The sequence below is a fragment of the Ambystoma mexicanum genome, chromosome 10, assembly GCF_040938575.1.
Source record: "Ambystoma mexicanum isolate Mex_15411 chromosome 10, UKY_AmexF1_1, whole genome shotgun sequence".
NCBI lineage: Eukaryota > Metazoa > Chordata > Amphibia > Caudata > Ambystomatidae > Ambystoma > Ambystoma mexicanum.
The window spans coordinates 1,078,332,904-1,078,357,112 of record NC_090932.1 but is presented as its reverse complement, the minus strand read 5'-3'; the positions used below and the strand labels follow the sequence as shown (position 1 = coordinate 1,078,357,112).

At 43.0% G+C, this 24,209-nt stretch overlaps 1 protein-coding gene across 1 annotated transcript in view; it reads right to left on the bottom strand.

Annotated features, from left to right (window-relative positions):
* ANTXR1 (ANTXR cell adhesion molecule 1) overlaps positions 1–24,209 on the bottom strand; it is a 655,342-nt gene that overhangs the window by 408,252 nt on the left and 222,881 nt on the right. Inside the window, exon 9 of the mRNA XM_069618887.1 lies at positions 19,656–19,716. Within this exon, the coding sequence (XP_069474988.1) occupies positions 19,656–19,716 (61 nt within the window). The remainder of the gene's footprint in view (positions 1–19,655; positions 19,717–24,209) is intronic.

Below are 24,209 nucleotides of genomic sequence, written 5' to 3'. Positions count from 1 at the left end.
CTGAGGTGTTTTTAGTACAAAGTCTAGGTTGTGTGAAAAAGCCATTGAGAGAAATTGAGCATTCAATCGTTGATGTTTGTTGTAACTCCCTATTTTCGATAATTGTTAATAAAACAGTACGTTGCCATCTTCCTGAGCTGGTTCGGTTATCTGGACTCTGAGTTATTCTGTGAACCCATCCATTGCATGCACGTTCCTAAAGGGCCCTAAACTCAGCTAGAGTGGAGAGGTTCCAGGGACGGCAGTGACACATAGTAAGCATTACAGGAGCCCCTCCTTTATTCCCAAGGTTTCTGCAAGATTTCACAGGTCTCCAGAAGTGGTTTTACCAGCTTTCTTTCTGGAGTCCACTTCACTGGAGGTACAGGCCTGGCACTGCCCTAATTTAAAAATAGCAGTTTTGGAATATTTTGATCGTACCAAGTCCTTTAGGAAAATGGACACCTTGCTGGTTACCTTTGGAAATGATGGAGGTGGTCAGATGACATCCAAAAGGCAATATTACCTGGTGGATTAGAACTCTTATGCTGATGGCTTATGAATTGATGGGTCATCATCCAGGGGCCTGATTCACGAGAGATGCACTAGGGGGTGGCTGCCTAATGAGACCAGTGAGCAGGAAGTATCGCATCATGACGGACGTTTGTAGAGATGCCACGTGCACCTGTCCCAACACATTTATTGCTCCATGAATTAAACGTGAAGGGCCTCAGACGTACATCGTGTGCAGTTGGTGTGCTGCAGTCTGGGGCTCAATAGATGCACGTTTTCACTAGGGACTGACAGCACAATGAATGGATGATGGGCTGTCTAAGCATGATAGTTGATGGCTGGGATGTTTTATTCAAGTCATTTGCCCCTTCCCAATGGCCTTAGCTTTGGTACATCTCAAAGGCAAGTACTGAGAAAAGGAAGAGGGACTTGGAAGTAATGACTGGATTACTTAATGGCAATCTTCATTACTCCTAGTCCTACACTTCCTCGTCCCAGTATGGATGTCCCTCCTCTGCCTCCTTGGATGGGGGAGCTTCCCATGACAAGGCTTGGTACACTGATGCCTCTTGGGTCAGGGGGAGAACATATGTCCAGAGGAGGGGTGAAGCCAATAAATAAGAACTTGAAAAGGGTTCCAGAAGGAGGCAGATCATCTCAAAGATAAGTACTGGGATGAGGATGAGTAGGACAAGGAGTAATGAAGATTGCCAATAAGTAATCCAGCCATTCTTTTATGTTCATGTTCCATCTCTTTTATCCTTCTGGTATTTCCTCCTTTCTTTAACCTTCCTCCCTGTCTCATTTCACTTCACCCTCTTTTTTCTCACAATGGCCCTACACCTCTCGTGTAAACAATCAACACTCAGCAGTCAAGTTTAAACAGCCCTCAGCAGCTAAACACCATCTTTAACAATTACCCAATTCCTTGGTGTAATCTTTACTCCAAATCCACAACTTCCTCCTCACAGTCCTTGATGTGACGAGGAAGCTGAACGAGGAGGTAATGGCCTGATTGCTTACCAGCAATCTTTGTTACTTCAAGTCCAGGTTTTCCTCGTTGCAGTCCTTACTCTATGATGTGAAGGACTGTGACGAAGAAGACGAATAAGGAGGCGATTAATCATTAAGAGTGGACATGCACTGAGGTTATCACAGACACTCAGTTAAGTGAATTGAATGTATTTTTACAAGCAAGGTCCGATGTTACAACACGCTTGTAATCAGAAAATACAATAAACGGCATGCATTAATTTTGTACAGTTTTCCGTATCTTATACTAGTACAATGAACAGAAGTTAATGCAATAGCCCTTATGTTAGTAATCAATACCCCACACATCTGTAGGTAATGGATAGATGTTCCATAAGGCTGCGTAACAAAGGAGTGTGAAAAACACCCATTAGCTCACGGCAACGTGCTCGCCTTGGAAGCAAAAAGACATGAAGCAACACAGGTTTGATCCCTGGTCGCGCAAAGAAACTTCTGGGTATTTAAGTGCGTTATAAATACGCAACTAAGACAAAACAATTGCAACCGAAAAAAGAAAAAAACAATTCCTGTAACAGCGCCTCGATTGTGAGCGCTTTAAAAATGCACACAAAAAAATGTAAAATAATAAGTATTGTTTAGCATGCCTGTAATTGATGTTTTTAGGGTGCTCCTGGGCAAGCCGAAGACATAATCACAATTGTTAAAGCCGTGACATGCTGCGTCACGAAGGCTTCCTCAGCTTCCCTTCCCACAGGTGCGACGTGGCGGCGTGCTCGCGCATGCCCCGTATTCTGCACTGACGGCCGCGGAATGACAGCCTCCCCGAGGCGACTGCCGCGTTTTGTGAATACATATGATTTTTCCGAGACACCTGCCAAGTTCAGAAACCTAGCACGTGGATCACAAATGTAGGCCTAGTGCCTGCCAGTAAGAATGCATTCATGTGTGGGTGGGAACGCACAAGCAAGGGCCACTTTAAACACGTTCTGGTGCCTATTAGAAATCCTAGGTGCACACCACTCAACTTCAATGAAGCTGCATCGCTGCCCATTGGTTATACGCCTGCTTGGAAATCTCGTGGAGGCCGAAACAGGGTGCTCTTCCAAGACAGTGGAGGAAAGCAAGAGCACATCCGGCCTGGTGCCCTCTTACGCCTTTGCATGTGCTTGAGTGGAAAATAGAAGTGTAAAAGCAATACGCTTGCTTCAGCGTTTAACTTTTCGCTCCTCGCATTTGAATACGAGCCCCTCACACCTATTCTGATAACCCTGAACAAATCGTGCTGTGTTGATTTCCTGCTTGTGGAATTTGCTGGATGTTGAAAACCTTGTTTCCACAGAATGCTCAAAAGACTGGACTAACTAGTGGCATTTTTTCTTACCAGGAGGTCCACCAACAACAAACGGTGCTCTCCTCTCATAAGCCTGGAAGTGTCATAATGGGGGGCTGTGTGGAGACCAGCCCCCCTTCCTCCTCCCTACAGAAACACATTTCGTTTGTAATAACTGACCAAGGAGAAGGCTTTGTTTTTTGGGACATATAAGGCCGTAGGGTTTCTTTATTATATATTACGCACATAATAAAAATAAAATCTTGGTAACATAGTATGTGCTTTTGGGTAACATGGGATCAGGTGAGCAGTGGGGCCCAGACTGACGCTTCTCTCGTGATTGGCCAAACAGGGAGCTGATCCATGCCGCCTCCACCCTACAGCTGCGTGGTGCTGTCGTCTCCTTGACAAACCTTTCTTCGTATCCTTGGCACCTGTTCAGTTGCCGATTGCAAGATGTTGGAGACAGATGGGTAGGACAGGGTAGGTATTTTTTTAAAAATGTTATCCCCCTTCTTGCGCTCTCTCTGGTCTTCCCGTTCTGTGCAGAAAGGTGGGGAAGGAAAGGAATGGCTGGCCTGCGCATCGCCCAACTCCTTACCCTGTTGGCGCATCTCGTGCCATTGCTGCATCCTTCCTGCCTGACCACACCAGGCTTAGTTACCTGTGACTTCCACCTCCAGGGGCGTGGCCCTTGCAGGTCCCAGGGTCCCATTTGCACCCTGATGCCTGCGGGCTCTGGCGCATTATGAGAAGATAAATAAAAAATAAAAGACTGAATCAAACCTGAGGGGTGATCGCAGCATCTCTTAGTTAAAAGAATGCGTGGTGGAGGCAGCACCACCGTTGGCGAAGAAAAGATGTGGCGCTGACCCAGCCAGACATCCCATTTGCCTAAAGATGCAGGGATCATCACTCTCTCACCTAGGGTTCAAGGGTCATGATCCCTGCTTCTCTTAGTTAAAGGGATGCCTGGCTGGGGTCAGTGCAGCGCTGACCCCCTGCCAGGCATCCTTTTATGTAAGAAATGCAGGGAACATCACCCTCGCACGCTGGGTGAGAGGTGGATGATCGCTACAAAGGGATGCCTGCAGGGGGTCAGTGACACATGCCTCCAATTGGGCCATGCCCGCTTTAGGCCATGCATGCCCCTTCACAGAGCCCCCCGCCCTCGAGTTCACATACCACTTAAAGCCCTCTGTATTAGCGACCTACCTGAATTAGTATGGCATTAGGGGGAAAAGGACAATGAGAGTTCTGTGAAAAAAGTGGCACGAAATACAATTCGTGAAAAAAAAAATGATATAGAAGAGCATCATAAAACGCCCCAACCAAATGCCAGAATGCTTGCTCTGGCACAAAGTACAAAGGTATCACTGAACTATTTTTCCCAGAAGAATATGTTCATTCAATGTTTAAATATGTCATAACATGCAGTAATAAGCTGTGTCTCGCTCAATAGAGAATCTAGACAAGAATGCATATTCCATATTCCACTCTGACTAACCTGATGCAAAAGCTCAGATGATTCATGCTACAGAATGGTTTATAATACAGCTGTGCCCAAAGAACCCCACATCCCAGAGTGTGCTCTGCATCTCACTGTGCATAAAACCACACAATACTGCTGATCCCAGAATGCAGTGCGTCTCAATATCTCTTCACAAACAACATGTTGCATAATCCAGCAGCATCCCTCAATACAGATACCTCACATTGCCACAGGAGCCAACACACACAGGATTGCACGTCAGAAAAGAAGGGCCCACAAGATACACTTATATGAATGCTCTCTGTCTCATACATTATAGATGACTCCAAAGAACGTCCTGCCCCTAGATCACTTCGCCTCATTAAGTATCGATGGCTCTCATGAGGTGACTTGTCAAAAAATGAATGTACATTCAAAAGAGGTTAATGCCGTCTCCAAAAGGGCAACATGCCTCTAAAAGCACTCCATACTGATGACTACAGATGTTCCTACTGCACTACGCATTTTAGAATACACTACAGCTCACTTTGGACCCTGGTGGAATTAGATACCATAGAATTCCCCGTATATCAGTGTGGAAGAGCCCCCTCTAAAGGGCCACGTCACATGACACACTCTGCCTAAGAGAGAGCTCTCAAGTTTCCCCTTGGCATGCATGAGCATAAGCATGCCAATCAGTCCTATTGTTTTCCTTTGAATTCTGGGACATGTATTTGTTTCCCATTTGAAATTTAGAAAGATTTGAAGTCCCAGAATTCCAAGACAAAACATGACTGGATGACTTTCTCACACATGGCATGGGGAAAAGTGCAGTGTACTCCCACACAGAACTCCATATTTCAGAATAAAATCAGCCTCGTTATAGAAGTCCCCTAACAGCATTACATGTCTCAAAGATGAGTAAAGTTACCTGTCCTTCTGGAATCCAAACCCGCGACATGCAGAGAGACGGTAGAACACAAACACACACAAGCATACACTCCAACTCGTCGAGCATCATTCAGAGTTTAGCAGTGCAGTACAAACGGGAATAATGTGGTTACCACAACCTTTACGGCACCACCAAATTCAGAATTTCAAAACTGAAATTCACTACAAACCACCATTGAAAAACTCCTCAACATACTAGATAGAAGTTGAAGACGTCCCAACTGCTCCACGGAGAAGAGATTACCAACCTACCCCCCCGCGCATTAGAGAGTAGTGAAGGTCATCCCAACCAACATCCCTACAAATGAGAGAGTAGTAGAATAAGTCCAAACTCTTACTGAGTGCAGGAAATAGTGGAAGCTACAAAGGAGAGTGTATAGGAAGCAATCCAAACTTATCGGCGAGGGTAATGAAATCCATCCCAACACCCCTGAATACGAAAGAGTAGCCAAAGCCATGCTAACTTCCCCCTGAGGAGAGAGCAGCAGCTGCCTCCCAGATATTGGTGATATTTGAGAAAATCATGCCAACTCTTCATCAAAGGAAAGAGTTGTGGAAGCAATCGGGGGTCACATCCATTACAAATGTACTCACTGTGATAGTCCATCATCTGACTATGCATCACTAGAGTAATTTAAGATGTTGAACATTATACAGATGTAATTCAATTTGTATCGTGTATAAACTTGCAGTGGAACACCTGTTAAGATGATGTAAGTCCGGGATTTGTCAACAGGCCCACTGAGCAGATGTTACTCCATGTATAATACGGTATGTATCTTGAACTCCTGACATGTTCATTAATGCACCTCAATCTACCGTGACTATTATGTAATCTTCACATGTCTCTAATAATTATATTGGGACTGATAACGTTAGCTTTGTTATTACACTCTTCTGCATACCCACATAACATATTCTCAGTTTACCATAGGTACATCCTTTCTAGCCACCTTTCACGACCACACTTGAGCGGCTACTCGTATTCTGATAATATGAGATTAGCTCCATTACACTCCATTACAAGATGGCGCCCACAGAATATATCGATCTCATGTCATCCTGTATGATCACATAACATGCTGAGTAGTCCCTCCTTTATGTTCACAAGGAACGCACAACATTGCTATAACTACCCCAGACACGCTTACCTTCCAGTGTCCTGGAGGGTTTCCTGGGAAACAGTGTATCCCACCACAACTATCCTGAGGGACGCATCGCCCACATTGAGACACACGCGGCCGCGGCCTCCCGCGTTGAAATCCACGACGCTCTGAAGGCTGCCATTGTGTTCGGCTTACATACCGCACGCAACATTTATGGGTAAGAACTAAACGGGAAAACAAGCACCACTATCCTAGCCGTGAGTCCAATTTTGATGTTACTATCGTACAATGTATGACAGTGAACCATAATATTGTTTCAGGTTCCAGTCTTTAGAGTGCCATTAGAATGACTGCTACTTAAGAAAATATTAAGTGATCAACACTGTTTCCAGCACGTATGACAATGAGGAGCACGTTAACCTCTCGGACCCTGCCTCTCGATTGCTGAGAGGTAAGCCCATCAATTGAACTATTGCATTGCTGCATGCCAGAATATCCATCTCTTTATAAATAGAACCTTAAGAGTATAAACTACAACAGACACATATTAAAGATGACTGGATTGAAGTTAGTTGTCATTTTATAAATGAACGTTAACACCCTGATGTAGGTTATCTGACGGGCGCTGTAACCACTCTACATTATATGTGCCTCCACTCCAGTAGAATCAGGTCATAATTAGTAAATCATTTGCAGCAGATATTCACCACTTGAGATTCTTTCAATATATCCTGTCTGAGCAATATTTTGTATCTGCCAAATATATGTGTGCTTTGTCCACATTTAGGTTGCCGACCTGGCAACAGGAAGGCCCTGCACCCTATTGACGCCTGAGGACTCAGATTATCATTAAATGCCAATTTCGCCAACACGTGTCTTTTTAACTAGTTCTGCACAGGTATGTTGGTTTCCATCCTTGCTCGACATGTCACATTTAAAATAAACACCAGTCAGATTGATGAATATGGGCATTAGACATGTATCCCTAAATTATAGATGCACTGATTGTTAGAATTACATAATGGTATCAACGGCTATCCCTTGAGGGGTGGGTGCTCGATGGATAAGAGGAGCCTCTCTTAATAACTATGAACCTTTGTTAAATGTTGGTATACAAGGACCTTTCGTTTACCTGTTAAAATCAAGTTAATCAACCGGGGTCCAGTGTCACTGCTTGTTCTTGAATTCATGTTTTATGAGCACAATACTTATGTCTATCTATTTGTCAGCAATTTGACATACTTTTTATTTTACCATACTGTTTTGCAGTTCACACTTTTTTGGCTCAAGAAGAAGGGATGTTGATCCCGAAATGCGTCAGCCTTTGTATCTGAATAGCATGTGCACATGTTATATACTCATCTAAAAACATCATTTACTGCTTGACATTTGATTTGGTCCCAACATCAAATGATTTAATGGCAAAGAATGAGCTATAGTGGTTAAACTATTTTGTTTTAACTAAATGATTGCTTAAATCATGGTTTGTTCGTATATTTACTTCACTTAAGATTGCAAACTTATATGTTTTACAAAGATTTTTACTTAACCGTCATTTGACGGTATACTAACAGTGGGCAGGGGACGGGAGGGCTCCTACCTTTGGATCCTCTTTTTTCTCTCTACATATAGGTATCTGTGGTCCTGTGCCAGGGTGACGTTTCCTCCCCCGCACCTTAAAAGAATACTAAATAAACTCACACATCCCTCCAATAATATAATACAAAAGGCGAGTGCATCTACAACCCTTCTTACAGCAATCCCAACTCTCCCACTGAGGAGACAGTAAGAGAAGTGCTGGGACCTCGCGAGATTACACAGTTTTGTAGTCTCGCAAGATTTCGAGCGGGAGCCAAAGGAGAGCTGTGAAAGGCACAAACACATGATTCCAAAGGCGCCAGAGCTCCGGAGCAGGTTGTGCTCCCGGTGCTCCTCCTCATTAGAGATACAAGACTGCACCTGTGCCTGCCGGCAGCCTGGACACTGTTGTCCAACACTTTATTGTTTTATTTGCTTATGGACATTCAAGGAGCCCTGTTCCCAGTTAATTGCAAGTTATCACCTTGACAAATAAAGTTGTCAACCACAGCAACCTGATTCCTCATTTATTATACCACTCGAAGCCGTCCCTGCTTCCACCTGGTGTCATTAGTGGAACCAGATGAGATTTCTGAACACATAGAAGCAATGGTAGGTAACTTTGAAAAATGAAGTTAACCTAGGAGAGAGTTGAAAGAGGCTAAAGTGAAGTTAGCAAACATTAAACAGGATTCATTTCTCAAGGCATGCACAAAAAAGGCAACCTCCACAAGCATTTTTAAAATATATTTTATACAATGCCCTCAGATTATAAAAGAGTTCCGGGGACATTGGAACATTTTCCAACATGATATTAAACTGAAAGCTCTTTTCCAGACACCACTTGTGTTTGTGTATCAAAGGAGTAATCATTTGAGGGATATGTTGATTTTGACTGACAGGAATGATTTTGATCCACCAAGCAAAATACACTGGAGACGTACATTTACATGCCTTTAATGTGTTAATTGCAACAATATTCTTAAGACATGCTTTTCATCAGTAAAGTACAAAGAGGATCATGCTGCATAACATTGGTACTTGTGATGCTTCTAATGTTGTATACTATGTAAAGTTCCCATGTGGTATTTTTTATTTGGGCCAGACAACAAGAAGAGTGAAGATGAGGTGGACTAAGCACTGCTCCAAAGCAAGGATAAGTAATTTGAAATCTTCCATTGCACGTCACTTCCCAGTCCTAGAAGTTGCGATTCCATATTCATGAAACAGGCATGCAACACACTAGTTGAATGAAAAGGAGACTTATTGGATAGGCAGGCTTGTCTCTGTTCTCCCTTGAGGAATGAATGAAGAATGTAACTTGCATTGTTTCCTATGCATTTCAGACTTTGGGCCATTGAGACATTTACATAGTTGAGAAGTTTCCGTTTTTCAATGCTTGTACTAGGAGATGTGATATTCTTATGGTCATCCAATTATGGGTAAACTGGGATGGTTTTCCTTCGATCAAAAGTACATTACGTAACCCACACTGTTTGAGTATGGATTATTTTCTGTAAAGACAGGATTTAAGTTTTGTCAAAGTGTAATGTAAACTGATGTGTTTAGAACTGACTTGTGCATGGATTTGATGGTTTCAACATTTTGTAGTAGGCAAGCATGTTGATCTATTTTTTGATTCTTGGTATTAGATTTTTCCCATTTGGTGAATGTTTTTCACATTATGTTTTTGAAAAGCATAGTTCACCAAGTTGCTTGTACTGATCTCTTGAAGGTTTCTTTTGTCTACGTATGTTTCGATCACAGATGTTTGCAGGTTGCCTCCATTTTGTTTACATCATCGCGTAGTGCTATATGACTCAATGACCTCTCGATGTAACAGCATGGCACATACGGTCACCAGTTTGCATTAGATTTTTTTTAGGGCAACCTTTTTTCTAGACCTTTAGGTGGGTAGGAGTTTATATTTGCACCTTTTGATTTATAGGTAACTTTGTGAGGCATCTAGAGCATTCCAATACCTTTATATAACACTTGTTTTTTTTATATCATTGGATTCTGATGTTATTTCTTAAAGATTGTCACTTTCCAGCATTTGGGAAAACAGGTTTGGTGTATTTTATCCGTTAATTAGGTTTTGTCATATGTAGTGTTTCAGTGCTTATTCTGTTCAATGTTTATGTGTTTCTACAGCCTTTATTAGGTTTTAGTAAGGCCCATGTGATACCTTTTTCTTAGAGTTCCATGTTCTCTATGGCATCTTGATACATACTTACCATATACATTGCTAGTGTTTTACTTGTGTGTCATATTTGTGATGGATACCTAACTTTGTATGTTTCTTGTTCATAGCACTTAATTGATGCAGGATGCTTTTCTGAAATACGTTGGACTTATGTGTCCGTTTTTGTAATAAAATGATGCACAAATGATTTAAAGATTCTGTAATATTCCAGTGATTTCTTCAACATGTACATGCTTGAATAATGTCATCACATTCCCAGATACATCACGATTGGAACCTCTAGTGGGTACCTGTACCAAAGAAGGTTTTCCTTGGTGTTTGTTTTTCAGTAGGAGACGCCATCCCCGTTTTGCAGTATAGGCGAGCATAGCCATCCCAACTCCCAAAGAGGGACAATAGTATAAGATGTATTTGTATTTGTTTATTTCACCTCAGCTTCCACATATTGATGAGTATAGTAGAAGCTATCCCAACTACCCCCAGGAAGGAGTGAGTGGAGGAAACCACTCTAAGTCCCTGACAAATGAGAGACTGGTGTAATCCTTGCAGCCCCACCACAGAGGATAGAGTTTTGCAAGCCATACCAACTCCTCCACCAATAAGAGAGTAGGACAAGGCATCCCACCTCATAGAACAGGTGAGGGCAGGAGAAGCTATACCAACTTCCCCACAGAGGAGAGAGCAGATAGTACTGCATATAGGTGAAATATTTGGAAGAATTCTGCTATCGATGATAGAAGCATGAAACCTGGGGCACATACACTACATATGGAAAGGTTTTATTTTGGCTCTGAGACCATCCCAGATTTTCCCTCTAACCGTAATGGTGGACATCAAAAATGGAAGACTCTGAAAATTGTTAATCTGCTCTTCCATATGTTGTTTGATGCTGTTACTTCCACAGTAAATGTGATTTTCCACGAATTTATGTTATAAATATGTGTGCAAAACATTAAACAGTTCATACAAATACATACATAAAACAAGGGTGCAACAAAAGAGTAGTGTAATATTATTATCATTTTTATGTTCACAGATGAAGGAGTTTGTATGAAAATTTAAGAAGAAAAGGAAGATAAAAATGTGCAGAAGTACACAGGCTGATTAATCTGTTCAAGTCTGATACTTCTAGATAAATCACAGAAAAAGAGTGGAACAAATGTTTTATCTGGCAAGAAGACAATCAGAGTTTTGTCGCTGTCCAGCAGCAATATATACAGAACGCAGTGGCCAGACTCCTTCTCAAACTCTCACAAAGAGACCACATCACACCGGTGTAAAGATGCTACATTGGCTGCCAGTCAAAAAATGAATCACACTCAAAGCAATGTGCATAATGGACAGAGCAATCCATGGCCAAGGAGCAGAATTCCTACAAAAGAAAATCACCATTTACCAGCCAACCAGAACACTCAGATCCAGCAACGACATCCGCCTGGAAACAAAATCGTAGATAAGGAAAAAAACATGGTGGATCAGCATTTTCTTGCTTAGTTGCAAAAATGTGGAACTTCCTCACGAGAGAAATGCGAAAAATGCAGGACCACCTAAAATTCAGAAAACTCCTAAATACCTGGCTGTTCAACTCAGAACCAGACAAAAACAAATGAGCAACACCCACACTTTCGGAATGAACACACATGTCGCAAGACCAAGGAATAAAGCGTGCATGGAGGTGGAGAGACTTTCGAGTGGGAGGGACACTGGGGTCCCCATGGAGGGCCTTAACAGAGGCTAACAAGAGAAATGGGAGCATCCTAGGTTAAACTACAGACAGAGGGGATAAGAGCTGAATGGGAAAGAGTAGTGCCCAAACAGAAAAAAACACAGGGACCAGGTAGCTCAAGGGCCCAGGGTGGAGGTCCCATGCCCCTCCCCTCTTTCCCCAACTCAAGGGGCCTAGGTAAGAGATGGCAACAGCACACTGGGATATGTCAGGGGCCCAAGTGGTGTAGAAATCATTTATCCAAGACATGGGGTGGAGGGGGTGAGGAGGCATCTCCACTAATTAGCCCAGCATACAACCCGCAACCCTACACAAATGATAGGAGGGAGAACCCCACCCCCTAGCACACCGGAATATGCAAGACTAGCAGGGACATGACAGGTGACCAAAGCGGAGGAGTTGTGATGGATCGCCACCGCCAATCAACCCACTAGAAATCTCATCCCTCTGCTCACACCTCTCAAATTCTAAATATAACACAGCTACGTCTATACTGCACAACAAACTGTACACACTTCACTACACCACAACAATGAAATGAAACAAACCACACAACAGCACATGACAACTCCCGACAGAAAATAAATCACACCTATGCTCAGTGAATGGTGTAAACTGAACGGAAGCTTCCCACAACACATCACAGTTCTCTTAAGCTTTTCCAGCTCAATCCTACTAACATAACCTACCCTCTTGTTTCCCAGATCTGCCAGAGCGCCTGGGGAGCACTACGGTGGTGATAGTGCACGGTATAAATATCCTTTAAAATAACATGACATAACATAGCATAACTAAACGTGATACAAAGGGAGCTGGTTATAATACAATATCTGAACTGCGTGTGGGTTTTGGTAGTGCTGGGTGTTTACCAATGAATATTAATCTGTCGTGTGGATGAAGGTGGGGCATCGAGGCAACATTGGTACGACGTAAAACTCGGTTTCACAAATCATTTAGATTGCAGTTCAATAAAACAAAACTGCAAAGAGCAGATAAAAGGAAGAAATCATCAGGGAATATGTTGATAGTTCTGCGAAATTCACCAGATTGTTCAACAAAAAGGTTCTTTGAATACAAAACCAATATGCTTTTCTTGTGACATTCATGCTCCAACAAGAAGATCGTTGTGTACAATATCTACATTCGGCCTTGATACTTTCATTCACCACTGTGCCCTTAAACTTTAAGACAAACCCCTGCTTGCCAAACTGGGTGCAGGCAATCTTATTGCACAAGATGCCATGTACCATATTTATTTCCTCGTATCATTATATAATAGAGCAAGAGACAAAAAAACAACACAAGAAACAGGGATGGACCGAATTATCCATGGTATTGCATTTGCATAACTTATATCATACATCGAAAATGTTTGAAAAGACAATGAAATTGCACCCATATTTAAACTGGTTGATCTATGCAATCGTACAGCATGAGGATGAAACAACTTGGCAGTGATCTTTCAGGATGCATACATTCCACAAAACCGAAACTTATTTACTTTTCTGACATGGACGCACATACGCAAGGTCATTATGTGATGCTTATATTTATTAGTGCTAGTGGATTTGCACTGTGCAAAGCTTTTGAATACAATGCAGATAGTGATGATGTTCATCTTGCTAAAGCAGCAAATATAGTGAGAAGACACATCTTTCAAATGAAAAATCAGTTTGACAGATCCTTTGGAAACAAGTGTCAGGAAGACTCTGTGCCAGCATCTCTGTTAACACTGGTTGTTATGGTTATGAACAGCCCAAACACTAAAGCACAGTTAGGTTAATCAAAAATGCCATACCCAATCCTCACAGTTGCACAGTTACAACTCTACAACGTTTTGGTGAGACGTTGGGAGTAAGAGTCTGACGGAGTCTTCAGGCGCAAATGAGAACTGGAAACTCCTTTGCCTATATACTTAGGTATTTAAATCCATACAAGAACTCGCAAGCATGAACTTGTTGAAACCCTGCACAAGCTCAGGTAAGCATATCATACGACCGTGTGCTTCACACCTCATCAGAATTTGGCAATTAACTATGCCATCACTATCAGACGGAAAATGCTATCATTCCTATTCAGTTAAAAGGAGGGCTCTTCACAGCTCTTTATGGGTAGTGCGGTCGATAATATAGACCACAATCCAAGATCGACCACAGCTCATGACTCTTTCCATGGTACAGGAACATCAATATTTCAACATCCAGATGATAATTTTACAGGGACTGATCGGACTATGACTTAAAAACCTGTGTCGAGAAAGTTACTAAACATCTTCCTGAGTGCTACACCAGCATGCCCCCTGTTCCTCCTATGAGAACTGCTTGTCCTCTGACAACAGTAGAAGAGAACGTAGTTGACTACCAAGTTACGCTGTCAACAAGAAGAAACTCCAAAGATTTGTGAATTAACACTTTTATCTCTGCATCCTCTTTTTCCAGACCATACTATGTCAGTGGCCATGATTCACCATTCAATGGATATTGTGAAGACAGCAGTTAAAGGCATTAATCCTGGGAGGATTCCAACCATTACATTTGACCAGCCACTCTATGCATTGGTAAAACAAATCCAGTGGAACTGGCCAACAATCTATGGCAAAGATAATTAATTGTGATATTTGGTGGGCTGCATATTCTCAAGGTTCTTGGAAATCTCTTGGATGAAAGTGGGTGGACTAGAACACTTGTTCAAGCTGATATTACCACAGCTGGAAAAGCAGATTTGTTTATAAATGGTTCCCATGTGACTCGTACCATGTGGCTCATCAAACCACAGCCAGTAGTCTCTATTCACTTCTTCTGCAGGCCTATAATGACTACAGCCAAGACATAGAGAATAGCAGTCAAGTTACGTCACTTGAAGATTGGTGTAAAGTGATGTATGCACAGTGGCGTGCTGGAGCAAGGAGTCGGACAAAGGGATGACATTTTCACTATAATCTTTAATTAAATAATAATGAAAAAGGCCTATCTTTCCCTGTCCCTAAAAGGGTTTTCCCTACCTAACTAAACAGTAAATTGGGTGCTCGTCGTTGGGGTGGTTCTCAAACATAAAGTGTTTGTTCTCTGTCCAAACTAGCCTACTACAGCCCGACCACTAATAAATGACATTAAGAGAAATAGTTCTAGAAGCATTGCTCCCTTCTCCTGGTTCAATGGGATCAGCCCTATGGTGTATTTCTATTAGTCTTTGATAATAGTTCAACCTCTGCACTTTTAGACTTCTGCAACCTGCTGTCGGTGTCCTCCTGACTGGAAATGTGCTTCTCCGGCGTAGCTTCTTTCTTCCAAGATCCAAATTTCCCAGGTCTGCCAGACTTCACTCCTGCTTCATCTCTCATCTCTCCTTTCTCCATTTTTAAGTCATACAGCTGTGTCCTACCCAGCGGAGTGCTAAGTCCGTTGTTTGTGTCCTTTGTTATTCTTCATGTGTATTATTCATGCCTCCTGGGGGCCACCTCTTCCCAGTACCTTCTGTACTTCGGAACGGGAGTCCTTGTCCCCATGAAGGGATTCTCTCCTGCTTTCTGTGAACCGTAGGGAAATGTTGTGTAGCAGGCTCTCCTCCCTACTCTTACAGGGAAGGGCTCCCCTCTGCTGAGAAGTGATGAGATCCTATGAATCGTCACAGTACCCAATTTAGGTTCTGGTACATCATTCAAAAACTAGAACTCCTTATGATAACTTTTGTAAAAGCGATACGAGAAGGAGATTTCCAGCTCTGTAGTGATGTGCTACCCAAGATTGTTCTCTGGTTCGTTTCCTTGGACCATAGTCACTATGCATGATGGATTCCTGTCCTCTTCCGTGATATGGTTTCACTTAAAAAGCATCACCCTAACACCTCGGCAGAATTCATGAAAGGAAAGTTTGTTACAAAAATGTCAAAGCGTGCGTTCTCAGCTATTGCCATTGATCAGGCCCAAGAACCACATAACGCATCAGTCAAAGGTGATGTAGGGTCTGTTGGCCTGACAGAATACCCAAAAGCTCTGCACCATTGGATGGTCTCTGGTCCTGAAATGGCCTGATTAGTTTAAGAATTGAATTCTATAATGATGAAGAGATGGGAAGATGAGCGTCACCACAAGGCCAATAAGCATTCACAGATGGCTTTTGCAAAAGATATAAAGTCTCTTACTCATTCAGTACAAGATATGGGAAACCCATTCAGTGAAACCAGCTGTTATCTAATGGTACTTGACAGCAGAAGCATAGTACATCCAGCATTGGACAGACACATTGATAAATATTGAAAAAATTGGAGCTGACCAGTATGAGTTATATGTTAGCTACAGGCCTATTAATTAAACTAAACCTATCGCTGATCCTATTAAGTGGAATAACACACGAAAACCAAGTATATCCTCCAGCACTGTTGAAGTTAGGGAGTCTAAGAACCAAAAGCAAAGTCTGATTTATTGATTTGCCTGGTAGAACTCACACCCAGAAAAAGCACTGCTTCCAAACCAACAGTCCAAATAACCATTCTTGACGGCGCTGCAATTGTCAACATGCTGCAACCAGGATTTGAAAAAACATTTAAAGATTATGCCAGTACTGTGTTCATACCCTACATCGAATCTCAGTTTCAATATGTTACAAGGCTAGATATCATGTGGGATGTCTACAGGCCCGACAGCTTGAAGAGTGACACACGCAGAAAAAGTGGAAAAGGTGTTTGGAAACACGTTGAACCAAGAAATGCACTTCCTAAAAACTGGCAGGATTTTCTCTGGATTGATGAAAATAAGACAGAATTGTTCTCTTTCTTGGCAAAAGCCTTAACAGCTATCAACACAAAAAAACCAGGTAATTAGAAATATGCACTGTGAATACTGAGGTTGTAGTTCTCGCCATCACATCTGGCCAACATCTGAACATTGAGGAACTATTGGTTGCATTTGCAGTTGGGAAGAGCTTCAGGTTGTCACTCATGAGTTAGCAAGAGCTTTGGGTCCTGATCATGGTACTGCTTTACTGTTGTTTCACGCAATAACTGGGTGTGACACTGTGCCCTTTTTTGGAAGAAGAGGCAACAGGACTAGATGGTATACCTGCATACAGAGATGTCACCTCAGCTTTTTGTGGATTGGCTGACAGGTCTAGTCACCAGGCAGTAAAAGAAATGCTGAAGCCATTGGAGAGATTTGTAGTTTTGCTATATGACCGTACTAGCAGCGATGACCATGTTAATGAGGCAAGAAAACACCTATTTACTCAGAAAGGTAGAGCAAGTGCTTATTCAGGATACAAATAGAGCTGTCTACCAGGCTGGCTACACCACAACTTCAATCGCCAAGTGATTGGGGTGGAAGAAGAAGGATGAAGGTGAATAGGAAATATCCTGGACGACCGTACCAGAGGCTATGCAAGCTTGCAGGGAACTCTTACGATGTGACTGCAAGAAAGGCTGCACACTACAGTGCAAGTGTAGGACCGGCAGTGTACTGCTCTTTGTACTTGTGGCACTCTTTGTACTGACTGAAATAACGGGAGCTTATAACCAATGATCTGTTTCAGGAATAGTATCAATATTCATTCAATAATGAATAACATAAAAATCAGTAATATGAGACTCTGTAATTGCATTACATAAACATCAATCAATAATTGTTAATGGTTTTGTTTTTCTTCCCTTGACTAAATCAATGAATGTTTATATTCTGCTATAAATGTTCATTTAGAGAGTGGTCGAAACGTGTGCCAGAATGCATGGTCTATCATCAAAGGCATAATTGTTTCACCTATCTGCAGTACTATCTGAGGAAGCCATCTTAGCATCTTCACAAATTAGAAAGAAGTAGATGGTATCCTACCCCCTCGGCATCCCCCAAAGCCCTGAATGTTCAGGTTGTATGAGAACCTCAGCTAGAACAAAAGAAAGCCATACACATCCAGCAAAAGTTGATAAATATTTCTCTAATGACCATACACACATATGCATAGCCTTTAATCATCTCATGGGCCCTTAGCCCGGATCCATGGTAAAGAATGAGAGGGAGCAGGCATTGCCTCGACCTTGCCTCGCCCACCCTGGCCATCTATCTTTCACCATTCCTGGCTCCTCTGTGTTTGCATGAGGTCGAGAATGGAGATAGTGTTCCAAGCCGAGGTTTCTCATACAGACCGTCAGATATACTAAGGGTCATTAAGCATAAGGTACCGAAGATGCTTGAATGGGGTGATTGATGGCGCCCTAAACCCCTAAAATAGTCCTGTGCTAGTTGTTGGCATGGTTTCCAGAAGATAGATGTTTGCTTGAGATGTTCACTAAGCAAAACCCCTCTGTCTGAATCCCATTCTTTTGCGTCAAGCAGATGTTGTTTCCCGTCTGCCTCACAGGATTAAATATGTGTATTCATTTGATGGCAAACATTTAAGGCGGTCATGGGTAGCAATTATTACCCGTACGATAGAACACGCTCTGGGGTCAGCTTACCAACCCCTGAGGCATAACAAAGCTGGCTTTTAAAACTTAAAACTAAGCAGTCATTTAGATTCTGCTTTTACCTGGTCACTGTGCAGGTGATCGTTTGCTGTTTGTTAACAAGCTGCAGCCTCATGTTTTCAATAAAGTTTGTTGAAAAAGCACTTTGGCCTCTCATCCAGTTCAAAGGTCATTTATTGTTGTTTCCTAGGATTTTATGGAAGTACAGAAAAAGACTGCCCTGTCACTGAACCTTTCTCTGTGATTTTGGTAAATTGATAACACCTGTTATTTCGCGTGGATGTGTTTGATCAACCTGTTGTTGTTTCATGAACATTGAGAGGGAATACGGAAATACCTCACAGTGCATGAAAACTGAGAAGTGAAGGGGAAAACACCTTCAGAAATAACAGCCATAGAGGCACGGAGACCATTTCAAAATGATGCCTGTACTCCCCCCCCACCCCCGCCTTCTGCCATTAGAACCAGCCCACATTACATGCTCCACAATGTGTTGCAGTGTAAGGGTTTCAAATGCAATGCAAAAGGCAGTGGATGAACATTATATACATTTTCGGGTCTAGGAAGTTATACTTGGTTCAATTATTTCCCCCAGTGTTGCACCCGATCAATATATAAGGGACGGGAAGAATTCTAGGAAGATGATTTGTTTTCTTTCTCATAGTTTGCAACATTTTATAATTCTTGTCTGCTGGATTACAGGCCTCCTAGAACACTATGGTTCCTTAGAGTTTGAGTGTGAGCACACCGCATGAACTTGTGCTTGAGCGCGGGCCAAAACCCTTAATAAAGGCATACAGGGGGCGCACATTGTGGAGAGGATGAACGGCAAGGGCTATCAAACTGTGCAGAGTAGAACAAAAAAACGCCTAAATCACCCTGTAAGAAAAACCATTAAGAATTCTTTGTGGAGTGCCAGGTGCCCTGAAAGGTGTTGGGGGTACCATTCCAGTTGAAAGGCCCTGACAGCGGATCTGATACGTAGCATGCATTGCAGGGGTCGATGGGGCATATAACTGTAATTTCCCCTGAGTACTAAGATAGAAAATACAACTAAAATGTAAGGATCTAATTCGTAACTTTGAGATTAATTGATGTTTTCTTAACAGATCAAATTTGCTCAATTTCTAATCCAGAAAATGTGAAATTAAAATCCACACTATTAAACATTTGTGATTTATACAGGCGAATTCTTTTCTCCAAAAATGACGTATTGTGAAGTTTTACCAACATGCATTGAGCGATACCTCAGGTGCGTCCTATATCAGAGGCTTCATTATCACCCCGTCATAGACAGCAGTTGGATAATGGTTGCAACGAGCAGAGGGCTCCTTGTTAGTTTTCCAGCTTACCTCCTGCGCATATACTCGAGGGCTCTGCTGCCAGGATCTCTATGCAGGACATTTTCAAAATCTGCAAAAAAGCAATGGAGAGAAGTGATAAGCGGGGCTTGGTAGGGATATATGGTGGGGCGAGAACACGGTGCAAATAGTAAAGAGCCGTAGAATCTTTTAATAAAGAGTTGCACACTGACAGAAAATGTGATCCCTTCCCCTGAAAAGATCATCCTTTATTTGAATGCACTCTCTCCAATCAGATGATGCCAGATGTGTGTACAAAGTTCCGACCCTAAGGCAAAAATCCAGAAGCCACCCCGCTCCCACCAGCCCTCGCCTTGTCTTGCCTCACCCAGGGCCACGAAGCACTCTGGTGGGGGCCAAAGGGCAACACGTTGATGCTATACTTCATACATTAACAAATATGTTATTAATACACACATAAAGTGCAACCATACAACAGTGGCACAACTCCTCAATAAGAACGCCCTTTGTAGCCAAAACACACATGTATTCATACCATTGGTCGCCAATCATGCCCTGCACCAATTCCAATCACTCAGCCTCGCCTGCAACTCGTTTTCGAGTTCCCAGTACTGTCGCCAATTTCCCAGCAGCATGTGACATTTTCAAAGCACTTTCTTGTCTTATTAGCAGCATAATTACACATATCACGCTATTCTAGCCACGATATGCTATTTTATTTGTACACCAAACGCCTACAATTTGCAAAAAAGGACCACACGACGGCAGAATTTTATTTTCAAATGTGGTTAATTTAAATATCAACACATCATGGCAATCTCAACCACCGGCCGACACGTTTTGAGAAGTGACCTTCCTTCTCAAGGCACTGTGCAATTTTATGTTGTCACATTTGTTGTGCTACTGTGCGTTATGATATTCTCTGTTATGCTGCACATCTGTGTTATATTATACTGTGTTGTTATGCTATGTGGTCACGGTATGCCATAATCGTATGCTGTGCTATCCGTTACTATGGCATGTTGTGCCTTGCTATGCAACACTATGCTATATTATTTGCTGAGTGCATGGCTACCACACATGTTCTGTGAGAGTGAACCCCGCATTGAGTGACACGCCATTTGGAAGGGCTTGAAGCTGGGCCTATACATCAGTGTAAGTCTGCAAACGGTGTTGTGGCATCACAGCCAGGCTCCAGCTCTTAATTATGGTTCTTGGGCCTGCTAGAAGATCTTTGGAGAAGTGAGGGCTGACCACCTATTCTCACAAGGGCACGAGGTCTAAAACGATTTACTTATTTGTACATTTATAGAGCGCGCAAAACCCAACACTATCTAGGTGCCTGATCTTAAGAAATTGGTTACAGGCAGGTAATTCAGCTTATTCATCATTGATTGGAATACAAACATAAGGTGCAGTACATAAGTGAGGGTTACCGTCTTATCTTATATTCATATCATGCAAAAACATTGTGGACTGTCATTCATTATTTACCGAGTTTATATACTTTACACACAATTACAGGCCCTGATTTTTTGGATGACTTACAGAAGTTACTTGTTTCTACATGTGGAATCCAATACTGGATATGGATTCCTGAGCTCGGTGACAATTAGTGGGGATCTTGATTGAAAAGCAGAGTTTTCAGGCCTTTGCGGAATGACCACAAGGATGTGTCAGTCCTCAATGTTAATGGCAAGGTGATCCAAAGTTTGGCCACGATCACTGGAAAGCTGGCGCCACCAGCTTTCTGTTTCCTAAATCTCAGTGTAGAGCTTAGGCTGGTGTAGGTCTGTTGGATTGGGTTATAACGATGGATATCAATTGGTGTTAACACAAAATTGATTGCTAGGTTTTCCCATTTTAGCTGCTCCATAACCCACCATACTGGACCAGCAGCAGAGCGGCCATCGTTGAGTGGAAGCAGTTTGTTTGGTGTATGGAACCAATGGGGTGGAGTTAGAACGCACATTCTGGTGCTTATTTTCTCGTCCATATGTGCGATACTGTCTGGCTGCATGCCCCAATGCACACTCTCTAAGAAATGTCTATGGTCTTTTATTCCACATCACACCGTTATAATTGCTTCAGCAACTAAACATTTGTTCTGCTCAACCATAACCCTATTGGCAAACTGCAGTCATGGATCTCAATAGACAGGAAACAGTCCTCCTCAAGCCCAGACACCATGGCCTCCACCCTCCGGTTCACCATATACCACCTGCAAGTCTGGTGGTGCCACAAATACCATCTGGGACCATCTGCCATACTGAACATCCCTGGGCATCCTCCAAGAGGTCCCCCAAAGGTATCACTTGTGATTTGTGAGGATTACGGGCAACACACAGCGCTATCCAGACCATATGAACTATATCCACTTGCTCTTATGCACGGTGTGGAGCGGCCATCTTGGCCGTGTTTGGATGCAGCCAATCTCGCTTCATGGACCATACGAACTACATCCCCCATGCTCTCATGCTGTGTCTGCAGTGGCTATCTTGGGCATGCATATACACAGCCAATCTCCTGTGTTGTTTCTTCATCAGGCCATCCTGATTACATCAGCAGGGAGGCAACACAGAGAGCAGACTGAGTTAAGTAGGGACCGAAGCATATGCTCCTAATTGTGATACACTGCATGAACATTGAGCATTTCATTCTGCGTGCGGGGATGCTGTACCCTTGACTCTGTTGTCGGGCCTGAAGGAGTGTTGAGTCTTGGATATCAGTATGCGCTGGTGGTGCATGATTGCGAGCGGTGCACATAAGGTTAGCGCGTGATATTGTGCCTCTGTAGGTACGTGTAATGCGAAACATTGATATCAAATGATCAGCCTGCCATTTTTGACATATCATTTTGCTAATGTTGTGTACAAATGATCTTGGACTAACTCCTACATGCGCCAACGTGGTCAAGAAGCAGACCATCTTTCTTAAATCTTCCATCCAAGCCCCAACATTGAATCACCAACACACTCACATTTCCCAACTTTGTGGTCCTTTGTGCCTATCCAACCATTTCCCCCTAACCCTCTCCCCCCACTCCCGTGGGGTGGGGGGATATGTCTGGTGTGGACCCTACCTAGCGTTGTCACTTTGGAAAGGACGGCGGCTACCTGCTCCTCCAGATAAAGGACCTGGGCTGCTAAAGACACATCAGAACATGATTTAGAAAGGTGGCACCCCCTTGCTTTTCAGCAGTTCTTCACCATGTAGTGGGGGCCCACCCCCCCGCAGTACAGAAGGGGAGGTATCTTGTGAGCTGATGTTACGCACCTGGGGAACTCAGGGTCATCCTTCTGCCCTCTTAAAAGAAGCAAGTAAGTGCAGTGCAATCAGAGAAGCATGGCCCACCCGGCAGATATCTCATAGAAGAACCTACGCCTAGTCAAAGAGGACTACAGCCTCCACCAATCCCAGAGCCTCGCCGAAAGGCTCCTAGTGGATTCAAACAAGTCAGATCCATGAAACAAACAAAAACCCTGCCTCATTTAGCTTGCCGGCCTACATGGCTTAGCAGCTTGCGGTGCAGAAAGTGAGCAAGAAGAACAGCTTGGCTCGTTAAGCGCTCACATGAGACATGCAGCCATTTTGCAGTCCGCCAATTCAATAACTCAGTCTATCAGCGTCCAAGGTTGACACATTGAGTATCAATTAATTGGGTAATAATACCAGCTATTGTTACAGTGCTTAAAATGGGAGGAATGCAGAATAAAGTGCTATATTATAAAGGTGATATTGTTAAATATTTTACTGCAACCTGTTCATTGTAGACCACAGTTGAACCCCTTTCACCTCACTTGAGCTCGTTTGCAACTGACGAGAATTCATGGTGAAGTTAGGTGGGGTCCCCACCACCCAGTTTATTGCAATCGTCCTAGTTTTTGCAGGCAGAGCAACTGACGCACAGCTTTCTCTCCAGAGCAGACCTAACCGGGACTCCTCCCCAGCACCCCCTTGGCAAAGGGTCACGGTCCACTTCTACGACACTCTGCTGGCAACTTCCCTTCAAACACCAGGCTTTAGAACGCATGGACATGAAGACAATGACGATGGATAACCAACATAAGGGCCACTCTTTCTCCATAGCACTGCCCCCAAGGTGGGCAAGAGCAAAGTGGACAAGCTTCAGGGTCACATGCCGCCCTCTGCAAAATGCATAGGAACTAAGGTGAACATGATTCGCTCCCTCATTAATTAACAGAAAGGAATGTCTTGAAGGCCAAACTGAGGGGCTAGACGCTTTTATTGATTAAACCTTGGTTGCCTGCTCGTTCCATGTCACCAGACACATAGTTACACAGTACTGGCTCAGCACTTTACAAGCTGATACTTGTAGGTGCATAATTATGATGGAAAACTCTGTACTGTAGGATCCGTCGTGTGAAGTGTCACTGGCTTAAATCTTATGACTGAGTATGGCCCTACCAACATGGCCACATGCCGACATTCCTAGCGTTAGAACAATTCAACGGGTGCATAACCAACATTACCACACAAAATATGGAATACCACACCAACAAAATCTCAGTTTATGTACAAAACCTTTGAAAAGGTCACCATTTAGGACCATACCTCAACTGA